Here is a 27,345-nt window from a genome sequence, read left to right on the forward strand (position 1 = left end):
CGCCGGCGTGAGAGGGCACGGGGAAAAGGTGGCTCTGGCCGGGGCGGCTCGCTTTCCTGTGGCTATGTAGCTGAGCTCGTCAGCTCCGGGTCCTCCTTCGCTGACTTCGCCGCGTCCTAGCGTTGAGCTGCTGCTTCGGAAAGAGAGGCCGTCCTCACGCCTACCGCGCTCCCTCGACGGCCGAGCCTGCTCGCTCGCCCGTCGGAGCGTCCCGGCCGAGCAACCCTGAGGGGGGAGGGGAGGCCATTTTGTCCCGACCGACTCCCCGGAACCGGGCGGAGCGGCTGGGAGAGGCTGCGGAGCAGCGGTCGCCGCCCTCGGAGGCACCGGACGCCGCCACCGTCGGGGCTTCCTCGACGAGGCAGTTCCTAGGTCACCCGCGCCCTCTCGAGCCGTCCTTTTTCCCACGGTTCCCCCCGGTCCTCCGGCCTGAGAACGCCCGAGCGAGGAGGAGTTGGCCGTAGTGAGAGGGACCGATCCCTTGGGGCCGCCGGCGGCGAGAGCCTGAGCCGCTCCTCCCAATGGCGAAGAAGACGTACGACCTGCTTTTCAAGCTGCTCCTGATCGGGGACTCGGGAGTGGGGAAGACCTGCGTCCTTTTTCGTTTTTCGGATGATGCCTTCAACACCACCTTTATTTCCACCATAGGTAAGACCTGTGGGAGGATGGTGTGCGATCTCTGCAGCTGCAAACCGTTCCTTTTGCTCCAGACATCTTGCTTCCCGTAATATACGCCTTTGTTTCAGTGATCCCGATTCCAAGCGACAGACCAAGTTACTGTTTGAATCGGCATTGAGCTTTCTGGGGCGGGGTCTTCCCCTGCTTTCCATCCGGTCTTTTGCTCTCAAGTCTCCCACTCTGCTCAGTGCCTGCTGTTACAAAATATGCAGCATTAGCAGCGTTCCAGAATCCTGTTTCTTTAAGCGTCAGGGTTGGCTTTTTCCATGTTTGTGTGGCGTTACTAGATGTACGATACTTGTAAGGGATTATTTTGATGGTTGGAGTTGAAGCAGTAGGGGTCATTTGGTAAAGACCTGAATTTATACTTCAGGGCAAAGAGATTCCATATGGTCGTAACTTAGAGTAAGCTTGAGGGTTTGTGTAAGGAATAATTAAAGTAAATTAGAAGGGAAAAGTGAGTTGCCCCGCGTTGACTAATCCATTGATGTGTCAAACAATCGGAGGCTCTTAGTGCTTGGGGTGGGACTCCGGCATGTTTGCACACAGTGCTTTTCGAGACATCAGCAGAAGCAGTAATCTGATGGAGATGGTCAGTTTCTGTCCTCGAACCTGAAAAAATGAAGTTTTCCCCTCCTGTTTTACACTAGCATCTTACAGGGAAGTGTCTTGCAAGTCATAGCCTTGGGACTTTTAATGTACTTTTCACCTCATGTTTCAGAATTATTTAGTATGAAAGTAAGAGCTAAAGATTGACCTTTTAAATCGGTTTCTTGTTTAGGAAAAGAAAAGGGAAGACTCTAGGAAAGTCCCTTTCAACTCTACGGAGAAAATTAAGTGTCATTTACACGAATTGTGTTAAATTGGGTTGGATGTGCGATCCTTTTTTTTCCCTCACAAGATAAATATCTTAACACGAGGTTGTCTCTGTCACTTGGCGACCAGTACACAGCATTGGGGCAAGTGCAATAAAATCCATTTTAAGTGTAATTAGTTTTATACTGAAATGATTATAAAAAACTAGCATAGTTTTCTTTGAACTCTGGGAAGTGTCGAATTTAAGCTGATCTCAATTTATAGCATTTGGAATCGATGACTTGGATTTCTTGTGATAAGTGTCAGTTACTTAGTTCATTCTCATAAAACAGATAATACTGAAATTTGGCATTAGATCGTTTTGACTAGATTTTGATTTTACTTGTTTTGGGGAGAGGGCGTCTTTGTAATTCTTGTTTCATGAATGTCATGCTGCTCTCTAGACCTGTTGTAAATTTCATGAGACTTAGAACTTGTTCTCTGCCTGTGGGTTAGCACTTCCTACCACTAACTTTACTTTTAAGATTCCACTTTTAGCTGTAGCTGGGTGGATCAGGTGGTTAGATCCTTCAGCAAATATTTATTGAGCACCTAACGCTAGGCACTGTTTTCGGGATAGATAGATAAGTGGTGAACATGGCAGGAGCAGTCTAGAGAGGAAGCACAAGAGTGTGGACAGTGCTGCAGTGGGGTTGGCACAGGGAGAGGGGTGCTTAGTCTAAATTAGGCTTGCATGGAGATGATGTCTGAAATGAAGTCTGAAGGACAAGTAGAAATTGAACTAGAGGGGTGGGAAAGGGAGTGTAGACTCCCTTTAGTGTAGACTAAACCTGTAGTAAGATCAGAGATTTAATCCACGTTGGTTAGCTTTAACCTGTGGTTGAGAAAGGTAGAGTGGAAAGTAGGAAGCAAAGGATTAACTCCCATCTACTCTTGGCCTTTTGTAATGGGTGCAGTGTTGTTTATTGTACTCACAACTAAAACCCAGTCCTGTAAGATAATGACACAATCTTATGTAGTTTTGTGGGACCTTAGTTCCCAGACCAGGGTTTGAACCGTTGCCCTCAGCAGTGAAAGCATGGAGCTCCAGGGAATTCCCTCCTGTAGTAGTGAGAGTGTGTGGTGATTTGGGATCTCACCTGCTGGGTTGGAATCCTAGTTCCACAGGTTACTGGCGGCAGTTTGACAAGTTAATTAACCTTTTCTCCTACTTCAGTTTCTTTAAATATTGTAAATAATAGTACCCATCACAGAAGGTAGTTGTGAGAATTTTATGAGAGCAAAGTGCCGCCAGGCACACTGTAGGAGCACAGTGCATGCATATCAGTTATACATGGACACATGCCCCATGTGCTATAGTGGGGCAGAACAAGTTACTTTATGGATTGAATGCTCTGTATGCAGTGGTCATGCAAATATTGGTTAGTGCTCTGCTAAACATATCACTTTACACTCTGGAATGTTCATATTTTGATATAAAAATATTTGATGTGTGTGATATTTTGATATCTAAGACAGGTTGAACAGAATATATGGATGTAAAATTCTGAGTGCAGCTCCAACATGTGGCATATATTAGCTCTATATGCATGTTTAGACATCTCCTGGTGTCTTACATCAGTGTTATCCAAAAGAAACATAATGTGAGTCACATAAGATTTTTTAGTAGCCACATTTAAAAAGGAAAAGAAGTATTTAATAGTCTTTTAGCTCATTTTATCCTGAAGTCTTCTCATTTTATTATATAATCAAAACTTAAAAATAGTTGAGACATTTTATACTTTTCTCCAGTGTGTATGTATGTTATCTTTACAGTTCATCTCAGATTAGGCACATTGGGACAGTGCATGTCTAAACAGTATAAACTGGCCAGTTGGCGAATATGCAGATGATTAGAGATACTTAAAATACGTACTACTTTTAGGGCATTTTAAATTTCATCAGTTGGCTAAGTTTTTGTTTGTTTTGCTTTGCTTTTTAAAAAATAAAGAGCATTCTCTATGAATGATACTGAAATTTGAGTTGGCATTTGATTGTTAAAATGTCTTGAGGTTTGAAAGGAAGTGGTTACCTTGCAGGGGTTCAGAAGGGCCAAACTGCGAGTATAATGTAGCCTCTCATTATTTTAGACATAGTCATTTTAGTTACTTACTGGTTATTGATTCTTGGAAGAAATAATTTTTATAGGCTTATGGTCCTTATTTACAAAGCTCACAAAGGCTATTTAAATTTTTCTATGTACTTTTCCACACATCTATATCAGAAGTTGTGTGTTATATTTATGGTCAGATTTACTGCAGATAGAATTTTAAAAACAAATTATGATGGTATGTTCCACACTCACCAATCTCAAAGGAAATTCAAGGGCACTAGAATATAAGCTGCACAAGGGCAGAAGGCTTTGTCTTTGTTTTTTTGCTGACAGATGCTAAGCACCTAGAACAGTCCCTGCATTTAATGGGTGCTTGATAAATAATGAAGGCAGGCAGACAGGTGGTAAGTACAGTGTAACCAGGATCCTTTAGAATTAGCTAGTTTCATTTTAACATTTCTTCTTTACCTACTTTCTAAACATTAAATATATGATCTAGAGAGAGTTGCTGGTTTTTGAATGAGCATATTTCATTGGTTGATTTGGCCAAAGTCACAAAAGCATTACTTCTGGGTTCTAGGTAAAAAACTAAGTTGGAAAAGGCTCTTGCCTCTGGGAGAGGCAATGGATGCGTCCTTTTTGTTGTCTTTCAGCATATTTTTACCAAATGTTGGAAGTGTAGGTTCCACTAACATGAATTTAAAAATTGGTTTATTGAACTGAGCCCGTTTTATATGGAGAGGCTGCTTTTTAGAAAATTGAGCAAAACCTTTTTCATTTAAATGTGTCTGGACTTTGCTGTGACACCCAGACAGTGGCTCATGCTGCAGAAATGCCAGAGTACATAAGAAATGTCTTTCATTTCAAGATGTATTTTTAGGATTGATTAAAACTATCCAGACATTTTCCCAAGGAAAGTACACAAATGGCCAGTGAACACATGAAAAAATGTTCACCATCTTTTAATAATAAGGGAAATGCAAATCAAAACCATTATGCGATGTTACTTTACACCCACTAGGATGACTGACATAAGAACTGAACTTTTGTCATGCAGTTATCTGTTCCCGCTTTCGGTTCGTTTTGAGTCTATACCGAGAAGTGAATTCTGTGATAATAAATGGTTTGAGAAACCACCATATCGTTTTCAACAGTGGCTGCACTGTGTTTGCATTTCCACTAGCACGGCACCAGGATTCCATTTCTCCACATCCTCCAACACTTGTTACTGTTTAGCAGCATTATTCACAATAGCCAAAGGATAGAAACAACTCAAATGTCCATAGACAAATGAATTGATACACAAAATGTAGCATAACATATAATGGAGTATTATTCAGCCTTAAAAAGGAATGAAATTCTGATAGATTTTACGACATGGATAAACTTTGAAAACACTGTGCTAAGTGAAACAAGCCAGAACAAAAGGACAAGTATTACAGGTACCTGGAATAGGTCAGTTCATAGAGAAAGTAGAATAGTGGTTACAGGGACTGGGTAATGGGAAGTTATTTCCTAATGGGTACAAAATTTCAGTTAATGGGGAATTACTGCTTAAAGGGTACAGAGTTTCAGTTTAGAAGGATGAAAAAGTTGTGGAGATGAATAGTGGTCATGTTTGTACAGCAATGGGAATATATTTAGTGCCACTGAATTGTATACTTAGAAATGGTTAATATATACAAAAAGACAAATACTGCATGATTCCAAGTACATGAGATATTTAAAGTTTCAGATCCTAGAAGCAAAGTAGAGTTGTAGAAGGTAGGTTGATAGTCTCCCAGGGACTGGGAGGGGGGAAATGGGGAGATGTTTAACGGGTATAGTTTCAGTTTTGTGAGGTGAAGTAACTTTGGAATTCTGTTGCATGTCATTGAGGATATACTTAACACCCCGGCACTATACACTTAAGACTGGTTAGGTTGGTAAATTTTTATTTTATGTGTTTTTTGTTTCTTTTAAACTGCAATTTAAAAAGTGATTAAATGTCAATTTTATGTTCAGTATATTTTACTACCAAAAAAGAAAAACAAACCCAAAACACCCTTCGACAGTTGATGCAGCTCTCTAAAAGAGCATTTAATCTCAGACAGCCCCGGCACTGTTTCATGTAATAGCTACTGTTAACTGGGGGTCTTTGAGTCAAGAGGATCCTTTAAGGTACTTTCCCATGCTTAGTATTACTGGCTGTAATTTCAGATACTAAAGGCAGGTTTGTCTTTTTGTTTTGTGTCTCCGTATAGAACCCCTTAGAATATTAATATAGGAAAGAACTCTGCAGTGAATTTCAAGTCAGAAAACAGACTGATGAGGTGAGAAAGTGAAAGTGTCAGTCACCCAGTTGTATCTGACTCTTTGCGACCCCATGGACTGTAACCCACTGGGCTCCTCTGTCCATGGAATTCTCCAAAAAGGAGCTTTCCCACTCAGAGATCGAACCATAGTCTCCTGTATTGCAGGCAGATTCTTTACCATCTGAGCCACCAGAGAAGCCAAAAGATTACATGGCTAATTAGTGGAGTTTTGACTAAAATCCAGATACAATCCTGTTCATCACTGTGTTTCTCATCCTGAGAATGTCATTGTTTTGTTTGAAAAAATTAAGGATAAGGTCATTCTCCTACTCATCAATTTGTATTTGAAAAGTGGAGTTGCAGTAGTTTCGACAGAAGTGGGAAAGTAACAAGTCTCAGCACCAAATATCAAGGGGTCTGTTCAGGGTACTTGTCCTTTGCAAACAAAGCATAATACTGCAGACCTGAGCTAATAATGTTGTTGTTCAGTTACTAAGTTGTGTCCAACTCTTTATGACTCCATGGACTGCAGCCTGCTAGGCTAACGTGTGCGTCACTGTCTCCCAGAGTTTGCTCACACTCGTGTCCTTTGGATTGGTGATGCTATCCAATCATCTCATCCTCTGTCGCCCCCTTCTCTTCTTGCCCTCAGCCTTTCCAAAAGATCTTAGGATCTTTTCCAGTGAGTTGGCTCTTTGCATTATGGTGTATAATAGTAGACACGAATTGGCAAAGGAAATACTGATTGATGTTCCTGTTTGGTTTCTAAAAAGTAAAGAATGATAGAAATACTGGCAATTTGTTTCAATTAGCAGTAGAGAATTGCCCGGTTAGTTCTGTGGTAGCAGTTTAACAGAGAAATAGGGGCTTTTTGAGTGTTGATTTACAAATAAGAGACTGTTATTTAGCAAAAAATTTAAGTTTGTGTGTCTCTAAGAGAATCTTCATGGGAACACTGTTTATGGAGATGGTTTGGTCATAAAGGAAGAGTGTAAAACTTATAGAGAGCATTGAGAACATTGTGTGAACCCTAAGACTATAAAAGTCTTTCAAAGGTTTTGCTGCCTTCAAAGAGGTGAATATTGGAGGTTAGTGGGGTAAATTCTTCAATTTAGATTATAAGAAGAGGAATTTAAAATGATGATTAGAATAAAATTTTGGTGAAGAAAACTCATCTGAAGGGAAATTTCAAATGAGAAATAAATTTTTGTTTGAAGATAGTACCATATACTTTAGCAAAAGTGATTGCTTGATATTTATCCTTCTTTCCAGAGATGAAAAATCATATTTTTGAGGAAAAGAGCAACTGGTGATGGAACACTAAGTTTCCAGCATGACCCAGAAACAGAGGCATCCAAGATTATAAAACATTAGAAAATGGGAAAAAACCATTATTCTGGAGACCCAAAAAGTACAACGTATCAAAATCAGAACAGAGAGCAGTGTTGATTTGTCTTTCATATCAATGGCAATGCTTATGCCGGCTTTTTTAAATTGATGTTTTTATTAAGGCAATTGTAGATTCACGTGCAGTTGTGAAAAATAATACAGAAGGATCCCTTGTGCACTTTGCCCGGTTCTCCTAATGGTAACATTTTGTGAAACTATAGTATCACAACCAGGATATTGTCCTCTGGCACAGCACACCAGTCTTATTCAGATTTCTCTAGTTTTACTTGTACTCGTTTGTTTGTGTATATTAAATTCTCAGCAATTTTGTAACTTTTGTAGGTTCATTTTGCCACCACCACAGTCAAGATGCTGAACAGTTCCAAGGGACAAGGATCCTTTGTGTTCTTTTTTAACTATACCCTGTTCCCCCCCCCCCCCCCCCCGCCAATTTGTTCCCCATTTATAAAGTTTTGTTATTCACAAATATAATATAAATGGTATCAATAGGTTGTAACTTTCTGGGATTTGCTTTTATTCAGTTGGCTTAATGCCTTGGCAGTTCATCCAAGTTGTGTGCACCAGTAGTTCCTTTTACTGTTGAGTAGTATTTCATGGTATGCATTCCCTACAGTTTAACCACTCACCCGTTGAGAAACACCTGAGTTGATTCTGATTTTTGCCTGTTGTAAATAAAACTAATAGGACTTTTAATGTAGATGTTCTTGTGCGATTGTAAATGTTCACTTCCCGGGAATAAATGCCCAAGTGTGCAGTCACTGGGTCCGTATGGTAACTGCATGTTTAGTTTCACAGTACCAGACTCTTTCTGGAGCGACTATACTATTTTATGGTCTCATAGTAGTTTGTGAGTGATCTAGTTTCTCTGTGTCTTCACAAGTATTTGGTGGTGGTGCTCTTTTGTATTTTAGCTATTCTGGTAAATGTGTAGTAGTAATCTCATTGTGGTTTTAATTTGCATTTCCCTGATGGCCAGAGGTGTTGAAAACTGTTTCTGTGTTCCCATCTGCCGTCAGTATATTCTCTGCTGAGATATCTGAACATGTCAGTTGCCCATTCTCTTGATTGGATTGGTTCCTTTTTTGTTTGTTTTTTTTCCTGTTTTGAAAGTTCTTTATACATTTTAAGTACTAGTCCATTGTTGAACATGTGGTTTGCAGATATTTTCTTCCAGTCTCTATAGTTTGTTTTTTTCCTTCTTCATATGGCCTTTCTTCCGGGGGTGGGGTAGGTGGGTGAATTATATTTATTCAGTTATTTTGCTGCATCAGGCCTCAGTTGTGGCATATGGGCTTTTCCCTACTTCTCAACTACAATACATGGTTAGTAGTTGTGGCACATGGGGTTAGGGGTTAAATGCCCTGCGACATGTGGGCTGTTAGTTCCCTCGCCATGGATCAAACCCATGTCCCCTGTATCGGAAGGCAGATTCTTAACCACTGGACCAGCAGGGAAGTCCCCACGTGGGCTTTCACACAGCAAAAAGTTAAATTTAGATGAAGTTGAATTTATTAATTTTTCTTTTCATAGGTCATGTTTTGGTGTCTAAGAACTCTGTCTAGTTCTAGACACTGAAGATCTTTTCCCATTTTTGTTTGGTAAAAGTTTTATGTTTTACATGTGAGCCTATAATATATTTTGAGTTAGTTTTTGCATTGTGGTAAGAAGTTTAGGTTGAGGTTTTTTATCTTGCTTATGATGGTATCTAGTTGCTCCAGTACCATTATTGAATGTGCAGGCTTTTTTTTTTTAAGTCTCATGTAGTCAGTCAGTTGATGCAGATGTTCTGAAGGCTTCAGAGATACCCTGTATGATGCTATGGGATTGAAAGTTGATTTAGTGATTGACTCTTATTTGCAATAATTTATTCTTTGCTTTCTGAAAGGTTTTTAAAATTAATTTTTATCAATGATATATATACATACTTGAAGTTAAATGAACTGCTAAAAGATTTATAGTAACAATTAAACAGTCTCCTGTTTCATCCCCTTTCTAGTCCTATTCTTTAGAAGCATTGTCTAGCTCTTCTGTTAAATATTGCTATTTTCAAAAGATATGCTATATCAACATCTTTTGAGTTACTGATTTAATATTAAACATTTAACCTTTTATAATCTTATCCCACTCTTTATCCCAATTTTTTTGTTAAATTGATACCCTGTGGTTACATTAATATGCCCATGGGAATATTTCCTTTAAAACCAAGTAGTCTGTTACAACTCTGTTTCCTTTTCTCTGATGTTAAAAATTCTCTTTATTTGATTTATTTCCTTTACGCATTGTCTTCCTACATCTTCCAACAACCTCTCAAAATGAATTTCTGCACAGACAGACCGTTAGAGATTATTGATGTTTTTTTCCTGGATACCTCTCTTTCTTCTACGTCTTTCTCCTTCCTACTTCAGTTCCCTTAGCATCTCTCATGTGAGAGACTGCTGGTTTATTGCTTTGGGTCATAGTAGCTTCTTACAAAAAGGGTATGGCAAAGGAAATTTTTTGAGACTTCCCATGTTTGTTTATTTACTTAACTGTGTTGGGTCTTAACAACACGATAGATCTTTGTTTTGTCATGCAGGATCTTTCTTTGTGGTGCATGGACTCTCCAGTTGTGGCTTGGGGGCTCAGTGGTTGTGGCACGTAGGCCTAGTTGCCCCACAGCATATGGGATCTTCCCTGACCAGAGATCGAACCTGTGTCCCTTGCATTGCAATGCAGATTCTTAGCCAGTGGACCACAAGGGAAGTCTTGAGAATTCCCGCATTTGTTGTTAGTCGCGTGTCTGACTCTTTGCGACCCCATGGACTGTAGCCTGGCAGGCTCCTCCATCCATGGGATTTTCCAGGCAAGAATACTGGAGTGGGTGGAGATCTTCCTGACCCAGGGATTGAACCCAGGTCTCCTGCATTGTAGGCAGACGCTTTACTGTCTAAGCCACCAGGGAAGTCCCTGTTTAGTCGCTAAGCTGTGTCCGATTCTTTGCAACCCCATGGAGTACAGCGTGCCAGGAGTTTGCTCAAACTCATGTCCATTGAATCAGTGATCCTGTCCAACCATCTCATTCTCTGCCTCTCTCTTTGCTTCCTGCCCTCAATCTTTCCCAGCATCAGGGTCTTTTCCTATGAGTTGGCTCTTTGCATCAGGTGGCCAAAGGATTGAAGCTTCAGCATAAGTTCTTCCAATGAATGTTCAGGGTTGATTTCCTTTAGAATTGACTGGCTTGATCTTCTTGCAGTCCAAGGGACTCTCAAGAGTCTTCTCCAGCACCACAATTCGAAAGCATCAATTCTTCAGCACTCAGCCTTATTCATGGTCCAACTCTCATATCTGTACATGACTCCTGGAAAAACCATAGATTTGACTATACAGACTTTTGTCAGCAAAGTGATGTCTCTGCTTTTTTAATATGTCCAGGTTTGTCATAGCTTTCCTTCAAGGAGCAAGGGTCTTTTGATAATCATGGCTACAGTCACTGTCCACAGTGATTTTGGACCCAAGAAAATAAGATCTGTCACTGTTTTCCACTTTTTTCCTTTCTGCTTGTTGTGAAGTGATGAGACTGGATGCCATGATCTTAGTTGTTTTTTGAATGTTGAGTTTTAAAGCCAGCTTTTTCATTCTTCTCTCACCTTCATCAAAAGGCTGTTTAGTTCCTCTTCACTTTCTGCCATTAGAATGGTATCATCTACATGTCTGAGGTTGTTGATATTTTCCCCAGCAATATTGATGCCAGCTTGTGATTCATCCAGCCTGGCATTTGGCATGATGTACTCTGCACATAAGTTTAAGTAGGATGGCAGTATACAGCCTTGACATACTCCTTTCCCGATTTTGAACCAGTCTGTTTCATGTCTGGTTCTAACTGTTGCTTCTTGACCTGTATACGAGTTTCTCCAGAGACAGCTAAGGTGGTCTGGTATTCCTGTCTCTTGAAGAATTTTCCACTGTTTGTTATTATCCACAAAATCAACAGCTTTAACGAAGTCAGTGAAGTGGAAATAGATGTTTTTCTGGAATTCCCTTGCTTTCTCTATGATCCAAAGAATGTGACAATTTGATCTCGGATATTTCTGCTTTTTCTAATCCCAGTTTGTACATCTGGAAGTTCTCAGAGGTTCATGTACTGCTGAAGTCTAGCTTGAAGGATTTTGAGCATTACCTTGCTAGTGTGTGAAATGACTGCAGTCGTATGGTAGATTAAACATTCTTTGGCACTGTCCTTCTTTGGGATTGGAATGAAAACTGGCCCTTTTCAGTCCAGTGGCCACTGCTGAATTTTCCAAATTTTCGGATGTATTGAGTGTAGCAGTTTCACAGCATCATCTTTTAGGATTTAGAATAGCTCAGCTGGAATTCCATCACCTTCACTAGCTTTGTTTGTAGTAATGCTTCCTAAGGCCCACTTGACTTCACAGGATGTCTGACTCTAGGTGAGTGACCACACGATCATGGTTATCCAGGTCACTTAAAACCTTTTCTGTGTAGTTCTTCTGTGTATTCTTCCCACCTTTTCTTAATCTCTTCTGCCTCTGTTAGGTCCTTACTGTTTCTGTTCTTTATCATGCCCATCCTTGCATGAAATGTTCCTTTGGTATTTCTAATTTCTAATTTTCTTGAAGAGATCACTAGTCTTTTGCATTCTGTTGTTTTTCTCTTTGCAGTGTTCTCTTAAGATGGCTTTCTTATCTCTCCTTGCTATTGTCTGGAACTCTCCATTCAATTCTATGTCTTTACCTTTCTCCCTTGCCTTTCGCTTCTCTTCTCTTCTCTTAGCTGTTTGTAAAGCCTCCTAAGACAACCACCCATGTTTGACAATGTCTGAATTCTTTGACTCAATTAAAAGTTTAACAGGGCTTAGGGTTCTGGTTTGAAAATAATGTTTTCCCTTAGAATGTTGAAAATCTGTCTTTTAGTTCCTTTCTGATGTTGCTGGCAAGTCCAATGCCATTCTAATTTTTTACCCATTATTTCTGGCCTCGTTAATCTCTGCAGATTGTTAGGTTTTTCAGTGTTTTGAATTCTTGGTAACAGATTATGTACCTCAGTGGGTAGGTCATTTGTTTTTTCAGATAAATCCATCCTTCTCAATATTTGGTGGGTCTTCACAGGTTCTTAACTTCAAGTTTTCTTGCTTTTTTCCCCTCCTATGATTTTCTTCCTTTTTATTTTCCATTTTTAGTTGGATTTTGGACTTCCTAATTGATCATATAATTTTCTGTTTCTAGCTTTGTTAATTCATTCTTCCTGGGAGATTTCTGAAGACTTTATTTCAACATTTTATTTTTTGACTTTTTCCTTCAAGTTTTCTATGCCTACCCTCTGCCCTCTCGCCCAATGTTTGTTTTATTCTGTATTTTATTTTATAGGCCTTTTGCTGATGATTGGTGGTTTCAGGGTATACAGTGGGTTCTTGAATCAGCTATGCTTCAATACAGTTTGTTTTTTTCTAATGGAAAAAAAAGAAGTGGTTGAAAGATGTTGGTGAGCATGGGTGGGGCTTTTTAATCTCCCTGGTTTTAGTTTCATCTCCACACTCCAGTGGGCTTCTTGTTTTTAAATTCAGAGTATGTCAGTTTCAGATTTTCTAGAGAATAAACCTTTAGACTCGTGCTGTAAGTGGAGTAGTAATATCTGGTTATGTGAAATGGAGGCTGTCTTTATAAACCTTTAATCAAGGCCTCACTTTCTGTTGGGCTTTCCTGGTGGCTCAGCTGGTAAAGAATCTGCCTGCAATGTGGGATACCTGGGTTTGATCCCTGGGTTGGGAAAATCCCCTGGAGAAGGGAACAGCTACCCACTGCAGTATTCTGGCCTTGGAAATTCGGTACATTGTATAGTCCATGGGGTCGCAAAGAGTCAGACCCAACTGAGTGATTTTCACTTTCACTTTCTGTCTGGTACCTGATACCTCCTATGAGACATGAATTGGCTTGCTCCTCATTGGTATCTTCTTTAGTGGGTTCTAAGGTCGTAAACTTCATCTGTTGTGGTTAATTACAGTGTCTGTTATTGAAATCAAGGTAAGCTATATATTTTTTTCCCTTAATGTTTTGGTGTGACTTTGGAGAGAAGGATGAGAAAGATCTTTCTCCTCTAGTTTAACTGGAATTTGAAGTAATTTTTGACTCCAAATGACTTTCAGCTCCACTTTTTAATGGATAACATCCAGTAAAATTATGGATGAATGATAACTTTGCTACTGTTTTTATAAATATCCAGTCTGTTGTCAAAATACAGATATTTTTGTTATTTAAAATAGTTAGATAAATGTAGGGAATCAGCATTCAAAACAGCTGAAAGAGCTTTGGGGACTTCTCTGGTGGTCCAGTGGCTGAGATTCCGCACTCCTACTGCAGGAGGCCCAGGTTCAATTCCTGGTCGGGGAACTAGATCCTGGGTGCCACATCCTGGGTGAGTTCACATGCCTCAGCTGAGACCCAGTGCAGCTAAATAAATTTAAAAGGAAAGAAGTTTAATTTAGATGTATAATATATTCTTATTTTTAAAGACATATAATATAACCTTCGTTGATTTACTTCAGGAGAGGGAGGAGTATTTTTTGCTTTTTGAACAGAATATGACTGTAGTTTTCAACTTCAGTCTTTTTCTCTTGACGTATATACTGTTTTATAAAATACTAACAAATGATTCAGCAAACTCATAATCTGCCAGAGGATTGCAGAGTGTCCTATATACTGTAGCACTTGGCTTTGAATGATAAGGTATCTCCCTCTTGATTTTTAGCTGGTTTGAAACCTACTGGTACAGTGTGAGTATTTTACCTCTTTATATATTCTTAGTCTTACTAAAATGGCTTTGACTTCCTTAAATTAGACATTAATGGATATGTGTGAGTTTTTAAAAATCCAGTAGTGTGTCTCTGCATATTTTTGTATGTGGGGATATATACTCAGGATAATAAATGGGCTAGAGTGCTATGGAAGAAGCGAAGTCATTCAGCCGTGTCTGACTCTTTGCGACCCCATGGACTGTAACCTGCCAGGCTCCTGTGTCGATGGGATTTTCCAGGCAAGAATAATGGAGGGGGTTGCCATTTCCTTCTCCAAGAGTGCTGTGAAAGGTAAATGTAAATCAAAATGATTGTTCAAATGTCAGCTCTTTGCTTAAGTAAGAGTTCCAAAAACTTTATTCTTTTGGAAAATATCAGACCTACAGAAAAGATATTTACTATAATGAATCCCCTTACATCCTTCCTTTAGATTGACCAATTGCCAATATTTTTCAGCATTTGCTTTTATGTCTCTTTAGGGAGTTTATTTTGTATATGATGTGGTGTCTGGTTCAAAGTAGATTGAAGATCTGTATGTCAAGGGGAACATAGTCACTTTTCAAAAATAAAGTAGAAAATTAAATTACAAGCCTTTGCAATTGCTGTTGAGGTTTTACAGTGTGTCAGTCACCATGGATTCAGTGGTGAGTAGCACAGACTTGATGCCTGTCCTTGTGGAGTTTCAGCTATAGTGGAGAATTTTGAAAAAGTGCACCAATATAACACTACTTGCTGGTCTTCTAAGACATTTTATATTTGTGGGAAATACAAGCTTTAGGCCCTTTAAGACACCTCATTTTCCTATTTTGTTCCCTTATCTTACAAAGTTATGCTTGCTATACCTCAAGAAAGAAAGAATTTTTTCTAAAGATGTAGAATTTTAAACAGTCAGTTAGTAACACGTACATGAGACTAAGCTTTCATCAACTCTGAACATATTCCAGACCCAAAATATATAGTATACTTAGAAATCCCCTAAATTAAAGCCACACACAGTACTTGGTGTTTTCTTAGTGCCTTACTGACTTTTGATTTTTAACTCTGTTTTAGACTCAGAAGAAGCAGCAGACTTTTGCTGTTATGTAGGTGACAGGTCCAGCCAGCAGTAACGAGACCAGATAGACATTTTAGGCAGAAAACCTGAAAACTCTAACAAAGATTAAAGATTGTATTACTGTACAGCACAATTACAGATTTTTAAATTTTATGTGTTTCTTTTTTGGCTGCTCCGGGTCTTAGTTGCAGCACCTGGATCTTTAGTTGTGGCATGTGAACTCTTGGTTGTACCTTTTGGGATCTTGTTCCCTGACCAAGGATCCAGCACGGGCCCCCTGCCTTGGAATTGAGGAGTCTTAGCCATTGGACAACCAGGGAAGTCCCTACAGTTTCAGATTTGTGAACTGATGATTATGGCCAATGAGAAGATGTTCTTTTTTTATTTTGGGGGCAACCCACATGGCTTGCTGGATCTTCTGGATCTTAGTTCCCTGATCAGGGGTTGAACCTGGACCTCAGCAGTGAAAGCTCCCAGTCCTACCCACCATTAAACTACTAGAGAATTCCTGTGAAGAAGTTTTTATTTTCAGTAGTCTTTGTCAAGGTAGAAACTTTGATATATTTTGGAGACATTGAAAAAATGAGCTTTTGTGCCTTATGTATGCCTAATCAGAGCTTAACTTCTGTGAAATAATTTTTGTACAAGATAATAGTTGAAAGACTTAATTTCTTGCATTAAATTTTTTTAAAAAATTGGGATGCACTGATGGAAAAGTGAAGCCTGAGGGTGAATATAATCCAAACAAAATTATGAGTGGATAAGGTAAATTTGAGATTTATTCACTAACTCTCAAGTATTAGGATTGTTGAAGGGTTATTTTTTGAAATGTGAGTGAACTAGTTCGGGGGATAAATATAAGGATTTTTTTTTCATATTGAATGAAACATTTACAGAAATAATTTCTGTTTTGCATGGATTCAAGAAGGGTCTGCACAGATGTGTGACTGTCAGGACCATAAAGAGCATCTTAATGAAACTAGCTTATAGTTAATATCTATGATGGACTTTCAGGAAGTCAGCCATGCTCTTAATATGACTCCCTTAATAATAGTGGGCTTTTTGGGTAAGTCAGACAGGGTTTAGCAGTTTGTATTTGTCTGTACAGTAAGATATTATAATTAAAGTATTATATGACAGGCATAAGCAAAATGTGGACTGTTTCCTTGTGTATGTGACTAATGGTTAATGTGTGCTTAAGGGAATAAAAATAATTTCAGTGTTAACCTGATAAGTTCATAACTATAAATATGTATTTATAATTTATAAACTATAAATTCAGTATAATAATTTCTTTACTATAATAACATGACTTCCACCTCTACTTTTCCTTCAATCTCTTTTCTGAAAAATTTTCTTTATTAAGATGTCTATATGTAGGTGCCACAAATTATAGGACTTTTTTTTTTTAACACAAGTAATTTGAAATTTCTTTAGACCCCAACACATATTTTCTTGAACAGACTTTCACGTTTTTCTAGGTTATGCTTTTTAGCAGGCATTGTTTAAGTCATTGGTGAGGAATGCTCTCACTCTTTGCTGTAAGTTGTGGTCTTCCTATTAAATGATGATTTCCAACTCCTGTAGTGATTTAGTTAAGCACAGTTTACCGTTTCAGAACTTTCCTCAGTCTCAGGTAATATTCTCATCTTTGGCATTCAGTTTCCCTTGGAAACTATAGCTCCATAAAACTATTTCTGCTGAATGGACTGTTTCTTTGAACATTTTGCTTTTTTCCTGATCTTCTATTGAATTTTGGCAAATTTACTGAGTTCAAAATTTTGTTAATTTTTTCTTCTTTCAGGAAGATGTGTAAATGAAAGCAATGGTGTCAGTATGTCTGCCTGGTATTGCATGATATATGCAGTACAGTTGTGCGTATGTTGTTTTGTAAATTTTGAAATGCACCATGGAGTACTATTACAGCTTGGCTTATCCTCTTTGCTATTTGTCGGTTATGTTTTCTCACATTACTGCCGTGATCTGTTTTTAGTGGATGATTTTTAAAAGGCCATGCATGCACACAGCATGTTGGAAAAATGCCAGTAGACTTGCTTGATGCAGGGTTGCCACAGACTCTTCAATTTGTAAAAATGAACAGTGTCTTTGAGGCACAGTAAAGTGAAATGCAATAAAATGAGGTATGCCTGTATGTTATTTCAGTTCATTCTCACAATAATCCTCTGAGGAAATGTGTATATCCCCATTTTGCTAATCAGAAAATTGAGGATTAGAAACATTAGGTAATTGAGCCAAGAAGGTCATACAGCTAGCTAGTAGGTGGTGAAACCGGAATTATTAATCCAGGGCCCTCAGATTCAAGCCCATATTCTTTCCAGTACATTATATTAGAGAAGCTGGAAATACAGACTTTTAAGAGAGTAAAATCATTTAAAATCTCTTTTCCAAGAGTAATACATAATTTCAAAGAGAGTACATAATTTTGTGGTAGTTATAAACAGACTGGGCTTCCTTGATGGCTCAGATGGTAAAGAATCTGCCCGCAGTGCAGGAGACCCGGGTTCTCTGGGTCCGGAAAGTCTCCTGTAGAAGGGAATGGCTGTCCATTTCAGTATTCTTGCTGGAGAATTACAGCCCTGTGGAGTTGAAAAGAGTCTGACACGACTGAGCAACTTAACACTTCGCTTTCAGAGCTTTCATGCACTTACAGACTAGGTATAATTTTATAGATAAAGAATTTGACTTGCTTACTCAGCTGCAATTTTTTCCCACATGTATCCCTTCTGTTGATAATTGTAAGTATCCATTGATCTTCCCAACATCAAACATCATACCCCTTTATTTGTAAAATTAAAAAAAATTTTTGACTGTGAAAGGTCTTTGTTGTGGACTTTCTCTAGTTTCTGTGTGTGTGAGAGTCTTCTCTTGTTGTGGAGCATGCGGGCTCACTAGTTGCAGGGTTAGGGCTTAGGTGCCTTGTGGCATGTGGAGTCGTAGTTCCCAAACCAGGGGTCGAACCCAAGTCCCTGGGTCCGGAACATTGCCTGGAGTAGGAAATGGCAACCTGCTCGTGTTCTTGCCTGGAAGATTCCATGGACAGAGGCAGGCCATAGTCCATAGGGTCGCAAAGAGTCAGGCGTGACTGAGCCACTAAGCGCATAAGAATGTATAACGTAGAAGGGATAAGTACTGTGATGTCCCTCTTCTTTGGAGTCCATTCTTTGCTCCTTACCCTCAATGTAATCTTGATGGCAATACTGTTTTTCAGTACAGTTATATATTAGGAAGTGACAGCTTCTTGCTTTCCCCTGCCACCACCCCCCAAACCCAGCTGACTTTAAACAAGAGCAAAATGTTTGAGGATGTGTCACTTCTAGGGTTAGTTTATTAAATGCTCAGCAACCAGAACCTCTTGATGAGGGTGAAAGAGGAGGGGGAAACAGCTGTTTTAAAACTCAGCATTCAAGAAACTAAGATCATGGCATCTGGTCCTACATCACTTCATGTCAGACAGAGGGGGAAAAAGTGGAAGCAGTGACAGGTTTTATTTTCTTGGGCTCCAAAATCACTGCGGACTGTGACTGCAGCCATGATACTAAAAGACACTTGCTCCTTGGAAGGAAAGCTAGGACAAACCTAGACAACATATTAAAAAAGCAGAGACATCACTTTGCTGACAAAGGTCTGTATAGTCAAAGCTGTGGTTTTTCCAGTAGTCCTGTACAGATGTGAGAGTTGGACCCTGAAGAAGGCTGAGTGCTGAAGAATTTGATGCTTTCGAACTGTGGTGTTGGAGAAGCCTCTTGAAGAGTCCTACTGCAAGGAGATCAAACCAGTCAATCCTAAAGGAAATCAGCCCTGAATATTCGTTGGAAGGACTGATGCTGAAGCACCAATCCTTTGGCTACCTGATGTGAAGAGCTGACTTGCTGGAAAAGACTCTGATGCTGGGAAAGATTGAGGGCAGGAGGACAAGGGGCAATGGAGGATGAAATGGTTAGCTCGCATCACCGATTCAGTGGACATGAATTTGAGCCAACTCTAGGGGATAGTGAAGGACAGGGAAGCCTGGCATGCTGCAGTCATGAGGTTGCAAAGTCAGACAAGACTTAGTGACTGAACAACGGCACAACAAAACCTCACCAAGAACCCAGGTTCTCTTCCATCCTGCCACTCAGTTTGTCCTCCAGCTAGCTTTCTTGGCGTGGAGGTAACTGCTCCAGTTTAGGCTCCAGACATACTGAGTCATAACATCATCCAGAGGAACAGGGACAGTTTCTTCCTTATGTCTTTTTCCCTTCCAGCTTTTTACTTGGAAAATTTTCAAATGCATTGAAAACTTGAAAAGGTAACTCTTCACATATATATCCTTCATGTAGATTTTCTGATTATTAACATTTTGCTGCATTTGTACACTCATACCATTTGTATTTTTTTTTTGCTAGACCGTTTGAGAATTTGAAAGTAAGCTGCAGATATCATGTCACTTCATCCCTAAATACTCCAGTATGTATGCCCTCAAAACAAGAATGTTCTCTTATATAACTACAATATCATAATTACACTCAAGAAATTTAATGTTTGTTGTTGTTTAGTTGCCAGCTGGGTCCAACTCTTTGCTCTTACTCATATTTTCTCAAGGTTTTTGCCTTTTTGGCTGGGGATGGTTGGTGGTGGAGGTGTCCAGAGTCCAGTTCAGGATTATGAATTTAGTTGTCCTATCTTTTTGCTTTTTAAAATCTAGAACAAATCAGATCCTGACATTGACTTTTTTGTGTGAGTTTTAAATATTTTATTAAGAAAATGGTTCACATTTTGGGTTTGCTTCCCTGGTGGCTCAGATGGTAAAGAGTCTGCTTGCAATGCAGGAGACCCTTGGGAAGGAAATGGCAACCCACTCCAGTAATTCTTGCCTGGAGAATTCCATGGACAGGAGCCTGGCGGGCTATAGTCCATGGGGTCATAAAGAGTCAGACATGACTGAGTGAAAATCTTTTTATTTTTTCCTCATGATTAGATTAAAATTAAACATTTTGGCAAAAATGCTGCTCAGGTGATGTGTCTTTCTCATTGCTTCAGATCTCAGTACATAGTGTTATTTTGTCCTGTTATTGGAGATGCTAAGTTCGATTTTCCCCCTTTGTAATGAACACATCATGGGTAGGGACTGTGCTATGAGACTGTGGGACTATCTTATTTTTTAATAGCATTTTACTTGTTGGTTTGATCCATGAATGAATCAGTTGTTAACATTTTGGGTTGCAGAAAATGTTCATCTTTTTCTCATTCCTTTTTATATTATTATGACTATACCATGTGGCTTGTGGGATCTTAGTTCCCCAACCAGGGACCAAACCTGTGTCCCCTGCATTGGAAGGTGGATTCTTAACCACTGGACCAGCAGGGAAGTTCCCCAAAGCTTTGTTCTTAATATCTACCCACAAAACTTTATAGGGGGAGGTGACCTGGTAAGTGGAGGTATGGTGCAAGCAGTAGTCCCTCAAGTTCTTATTCTCGTGTTTTCCTGCTGAGTCCAGTTGTGAAACAAAACCCCCTTAGAAAGTCCCCAGTCTTTTATCATGTGCCTTAAAGTGTTTCTGTTCCTGTTTGTTGCCCACAGAAAGGCTTACTTGGTGTTTTTAGATAGCACTTTTAATGACCCTGGGACTTTGAAAATATTTTTTAAATTTATAGAAGTATAAATAACCATTTCGCCATGGTGTTCGTGTAACTGTCCTCTTACATGTAATTTTCAAATTGCGGTATTTAAGTGCTGAAAGCTTAATTTTGATTCCATAAATTGGATGAAGGAAAACATGCCATTAATGGGGTGATGATTTTCCTATTTGAAATATGACTATCTTTTTGTCAAGTTATTCTGCTAATGAAGCCAACAGATTAGTGATTATTGACTCATTAAAAGTTTTTGAGTGAGAAGAAATTGGAAAAAACGAAAATTTAGAGGAACTCTCATTTGACCTAAACTATGCTTCACAAAAATCTTTTGTAGCTTCATGTGTTCTTGTCATCTTTGGACACAATCTTAAGTAACTAACTGTTCCCTTTTGAATTAAATGCTGATGATGCTTCAGACTTGTTCCTTTTTGTCAGTATTAACACTTTAAACGTGAACTTTTTCTGAGTTGCTGCCTAAAGGGCTTACTGCAGAATATAGTTTGGTTGTAGATATAAACTGTATAATAAATGATAAAATTATCATAGTGAAAGCATTTTTATTCTGAATACTTTTTTAAACTAATTTCACATACATATATATTAGATTGGCCAAAAAGTTTGTTCAGTTTTTTCCGTAAGATGGCTCTAGTAGCACTTGGTTGTCTTTAACTTTATTTGAAACAATTTTGATAGATTCTGTTGTGATAGCTGTCAAATCAGTGTGCATTAAAAAAGCCAACTTACAAAATTGGTGAATTTTTGTGTAATGCTGAGGATGGAAGGAAAAGCAGCATTTTCAGTGTATTATATTTTATTATTTCAGGAAAGGTAAAAATGGAACCGAAAGGCACAAAAGATTTGTGCAGTGTGTGGGGAAGGTGCTGTGACAACCTGTCAAAGGTGGTTTGCGAAGTATAGTGCTGGAGATTTGTTGCTGGACAATGCTCCCTGGTTGGGTAGGCCGATTGAAGTTGATAGTGAGCAAATTGAGACATTAATTTAGAACAGTTTACATTAAGCCATACGGGGAGGTAGACCAACATACTCAAAATAGCCAAATCAAGTGTTGAAGATCATTTGCACCAGCTTGGTTACTTTAGTCATTTTGATATTTGGGTTCCACATAAGTTAGGCGAAAAAAACCTTTTTTGACTGTATTTCTACATGTGATTCTCTACTTAAATGTAATGAAACTGTTCAATTTTTAAAACATATTGTGATGGTCCATGACGAGTGGATTCTATGTAATAATGTGGAACAGAAGAGACCAGTGGGGCAAGTGGCATAAACAGATCACCCTTCACACCAAGGCTGGTCTTCATCCAAAGAAGTGATGTTGTGGATTTGGTATGATTGGAAGGGAGTCTTCTATTATATCTCCTTCTGGAAGACCATCAGGTTTGTTCCAACAGGTACTCCTCCCATCTACACCACCTGAAAGCAGCACTCAACTGAAAACGTCGGGTAATATTCAACAGAAAACAGCACTCTTTCATCAGATAATGCAAGACTGCATGTTTCTTTGATGACCAGGCAAAAACTGTTAGAGCTTGGTTGGAAAGTTGATTCATCTGGCATATTCTCCAGACATTGCGCTTTTGGATTTCCATTTACTTCGATCTTTACAGAATTCTCTTGGTGGAAAAAAATTTCAATTCCCTGGAAGATTGTAAAATGTACCTGAAAGAGTTCTTTGCTCAAAAAGATAAAAAGTTTTAGGAAGATGGAATTATGACGTTGCCTGGAAAATGGCAGGTGCTGGAACAAAACGGTGAATATGTTGTTCAATAAAGTTCTTGGTGAATATGAAAAATGTGTTTTATTTTTACTTAAAAGCCAAAGGAACTTCTTGACAACCCAGCAGTTTTCCGTATTTCCCATTTATTCCACTGATGGGTGACCTGATAACTTACTGCATTTCAAGGCAGCAGCTTCAGACATTCTCTTTCCAGCATCTGTTAAAACCAGAGGGAATTGGGGAGTTCCTTGGCGATCCATTGGTAACTGCAGTGGCCCAGGGTTCAGTCCTTGGTCTGGGAACTAAGATCTCACAAGCTGCATAGGAAGTCAAAAAACCCAAAAAATCAGAGGAAACTGGCTGCCTTTTATTACGCTTGATATCAGTTTGCTATGCTAGAAAGGGAAATGTAAGTTAGTTTACATTTGTAAAGGGTTGGAAAAGAGCAACAGGTTATCTCTGGTCATCTTTTTAGATGTAACTATGTGTTAAAAAGTGGTAACTGTTTGCACTGAACATGTGCCTCACTTAACTACCTGATAGGACCTTGGCAGAAATTAGTTAGCAGTCTGCCAAACTCTCCACTTACTTTAATGCAGCTTTGTTTAAAATGTGGAGTCTGAGACAGTAAATTGGACCACAACATTTTGGGAAACATCGCAAATGAAGACTCTTTTGGTCAAACAGACACAGTGATCACCCCACTTAGTAGTTTGGTGAGGGTGATACATATGCATCAAACAGAAAGACGAACCAGAATATTTCTCTAATTAGATCATTATTATGAATAGAAAATATGTTGTGAAATCAGAGTAAATCAGGGAATGGGGAGGTGGTTCACGGAATTCTGTCCTGAGGAACTGGAATTTATGATGCTATCTGAGATATTATTTGAAGTTACGAGAAAAGAATGAGGAGAGAAGGAAGAACATTTTCAACAGAGGATATAGTCAGGGCAAGGTCCTTGGTGAGTAAAACAGCTTGTTCAGTTCAAAGAACTGAAAGGCGTGTGCTGCAGGGGTGAGTCAGGTAAGGCGAGCAGAAGCAGTAGCTGTTGAAGCGGAGGTGCTAGCCTGATCATCCAGAGTCATGTAGTCCATACTGAGAATCTGAATTACATTGAAAGTCTAAGCAGGTATGTGACATGGTTAGATTAAAATTTTTAAATGGTGGTTGGTCCAGACTATGCAGAATGAATTGGAGTTGAACTTTCTAGTGAAGACTTATCAAAGGTGTATTTAAGTTCTTACTTGTATATTGAGTAATTTAATCTTCAAGGATCGTAAGAGCGTATATATGAAAGTGCCTGTTGGTGACTGTGACACTGAGCCTTTAGTTGAAGTTTTTAGTACCCCAATACATGTGACAGTTACTGAGCCAGGGAATAGAATTCTAATCATGGTTAATTTGCTTTGTGAGCTTAAGCAAGTAATTTAACCTTTGAGCCTCTTTATCTGTAAATTGGGCATGTTAGAGAAATGTGTGTTTAACTTAATTGTGTTAATCACTTAACTCTGGTTAACATATGGGCTGAGTCTTGCTGAGTCATTTTCTCAGACTCTGTGGGCAAGGCTTAATTAAAGCCAGTTAAACAAACTTAAAGATATCTTATACCTCTTTGGTAGAAGTCAGAAAAAAGAAAGAGTTGTTGTATGTATGTTTTATTTATTGTCTTTTAATAAAAAGTTTTTTTGCAGAGCAGTTAGTGTATCATTCCACACAGATGATTCATTGTTGAGAGAGAACACAGTACACTGTAGCTAGGGGACGGGACTACTGAGGCACCTCTTTGTATTTTAAATTTAAGAATTTCTGATTTGCCTTATGCCTGTTACATCTATAATCTCATATATTTTTTTAAAAATTAGATCTGTTAATGCATTCTTAGTGTCTAATGGCAGCCTCTTTTTTCCTCTCTAGACATTGAGATGCTTTGAAATTTTTATGGCCCCCAAATTGGCTTTGATAGAAGTAGTTTAAATTTTCAGCAGCAGAACTGTGATTGAAGCTAATGGTCTTGTCACCAGTAGCAAGCACCTGTCTAGTTGATGTCAGTAAACTGCATCTTTGCCTTTGTATTTAAAAAAAGATAATCCTGTCTGTCTTTGGAGCTGTTGGATTACAGTGTTCCGGCATTTCAGATTTATGTTTTCCTATAATTTAAACTTTTGAGGCATATCTTGAAGATATTAATGTCTTAGATAGCAAGATGTTTAAAAATCAATAACAGTCTTGGTTTAGAAGCATTGTTTTTCCATGTGTGTTAGTCTTCGATTTCTCCTTATTTTTGATTGCCTGTTATATTGAGCCATAAATGATGGGCAGCTATAAATATTCTGTGAGAGCTTCTTGATTTTAATGCTTGGGCTCCTTGGAGTTGAAACTTTTTATGCCTAGGTTTACCATGGAAGTTTGTGTGTCTCAGCTTTAAGTTTCTTTTTTTCTGTTTGACTTCTGGCCTTTTCACAAAATGCTTTTGGCTCTTCTCGAAATTTCAGAAATTTGAGCTTGCTTGTAGGCTAGAGTGCAGTAGACATGGTGGGGAATAGATTAAATCATGAACTTGTGATCTGAGCAAAACACTTGTTAAGTCTGGTTTTATCTGTGTGTGTGTGTGTGTGTTTCAAAACCGTTTTAAAAATCATTACATTTTCACAATCACTTAATGGAGTGACTGTACCTCTTTTTGAACTTTGAGAGTTTTTTTTCCTTTTTGGAATTGATTTTTATTTCATAATACTTAATATAGTTCAGCAAAATTTTTGGAGTACTCCTACTTTCCTTCTTATGAGCCTTGTGCTGTGCTCTGAAGAGGGCAGGGTAGGTTACTATTACATTTCACATGTGTGAAGCAAAGTTAAATGACCTTGGTAATATGTCAACTGTATCAGAGCCAGGTCTTAAACATGGGAATAGAAAGCTTTGCAATTAGAAACATTTGGATTTGTTTTTTTGTCTCCACCTAAATTTCCTCATCAGTTAAGAAAAAAAAATCTTGCAAGAGTACTGGAAGGAGCAAATAAAATACATAATGAAAGCTATCTGACATCTTATAGCATGTAGACTATTGACATACATTAGTGTACCTCTGTGGTTCTCAAAATTTGGATCTTCACAGACCCCACCTGTGGATCTTTTTTGACTAGAAAGTCGAAACTATTTTCATGTTAATTCCAAGATGTTATTTGCCATTTTTCATTGTGGTAAATTGTAAAGTTTATCATTTTATATAAAATCACTGGTCTTTTTGTGAATCAGGACAGTGGCACCAAGCTGGACTTGTTAGTATTGTATTCTTCACCACCGTGAACTCACAGTAGAAAACAAAGCTTAATTTCACTAAGAATGTCCTTGATGAAGCTGAAAGAAATTTTAGGTATCTTGACCCATGAGCGCAAAATGGGAAGTAAATATAAAATACTTATTTCTGCCTCATTCTGTAACCGTGATGGTTGTTTCAAGGAAAAGCACTTGTGAAATTGTTTAAATTGGCCACTTTTTTTTTGAGTTTTTAAAGAAACTCCATTTATTCTTGAAAGAACAACTGGCATCCTGTGGTTATTCAGACTTGAGTATTTGGCAGACACTTTCTCAAATAAATGAAATGACAGTATTTGTTGCCAATGAAAAATTTATGCTTTTAAATGAAAATTAGAATTTTGGAAAACTTGGGTCTGCTTCCATGAACTTGACAGCTTTCCAATTCTTCGAGATTCACTTGATGAGGTCCATGTTAATATTAGCAAATAATTTTTTTCATATTGTGTAATGAGATGTGTCAGCATTTGGAAGGATTGTGTAGCTTAGTGAACTAATGTTTTCCAAATGATGATATAAAATCATGCAAGGATAAAAAGATCCACTAAGAGTATAAAGTAACTGATGGATTTAATGTAATAGAGTATGAAAAATTTATTATGATTTTAGGTTCCACATTGCAACTAATCTTTAAAAAGTACAGCTTGGTGAGTTTTCTTATGTCAAAGAAGAATATTTAGGATGATCTGAATAGGCTCTTAAAATAGTCCTCCTTTTTCCAACTACATATCTTCATGGATCTAGGCTTTCTTCTATACTTCATATTCCTCATATGTTTCAGTCAAAGCAGTGAATTGCAACAGACTGAATGCTGAAGTAGATATGAAAATCACACAGTCGGACACGACTGAAGCGACTTAGCAGCAACAAGCTGGACAGTAAAGTTATACAGCTGTAAAATCATGCCACTCTTCTCGCTGTTTTTGTTTTGGAGAATATAATTATTTTTTGTAAATATCTTATTTATGGGTTTATATATTTTAAAATACGTTGAAAGTGAAAGTCGCTCAATTGTGTCTGACTCTTTGCGACCTCATGGACTATACAGTCCATGGAATTCTCCAGGCCAGAATACTGGAGTGAATGGGTAGTCGTTCTCTTTTCCAGGGGATCTTCCCAACCCAGGGATCGAACCCAGGTCACCCGCATTGCGGGCGGATTCTTGACCAGCTGAGCCACCAGGGAGGCCCAAGAATTGCTGGAGTGGGTAGCCTATCCTTTCTCCAGCGGATTTTCCCAACCCAGGAATCAAACTGGGGTCTCCTGGATTGCAGGTGGATTCTTTACCAACTGAGCTATCAGGGAAGCTCAATTTCTTGCATTAGTAATTTAAAATGTTCTTAGTTTTAATTTCTGATATGGTAACTATAAATTTATATAATCCACATAAAAGCTCACTGGGCTTTTGAGTAATTTAGAAGTTATAAGGGGTCCTCAGAACAAAAAGTTTGAGTACTAGTGGTGTGTACCTCTTCATTGCCTTTGTGTTCCATCCTAGCTCGGTTTATAATCTAGTAGGAC

General features: G+C 38.6%; 1 protein-coding gene across 2 annotated transcripts in view; it reads left to right on the plus strand.

Annotated features, from left to right (window-relative positions):
* The first annotated feature begins 243 nt into the window (after positions 1 to 243).
* The window catches only part of RAB10 (RAB10, member RAS oncogene family), a 62,592-nt gene continuing 35,490 nt past the window's right edge, over positions 244 to 27,345 (plus strand). The window contains 1 exon segment of one of the 2 annotated variants that reach the window (NM_001161861.1): positions 244 to 648. In NM_001161861.1, the coding sequence (NP_001155333.1) occupies positions 522 to 648 (127 nt within the window). In that variant the 5' untranslated portion in view covers positions 244 to 521. 2 annotated transcript variants of the gene reach the window in all.

The sequence above is a fragment of the Ovis aries genome, chromosome 3, assembly GCF_016772045.2.
Source record: "Ovis aries strain OAR_USU_Benz2616 breed Rambouillet chromosome 3, ARS-UI_Ramb_v3.0, whole genome shotgun sequence".
NCBI classification, from domain to species: domain Eukaryota; kingdom Metazoa; phylum Chordata; class Mammalia; order Artiodactyla; family Bovidae; genus Ovis; species Ovis aries.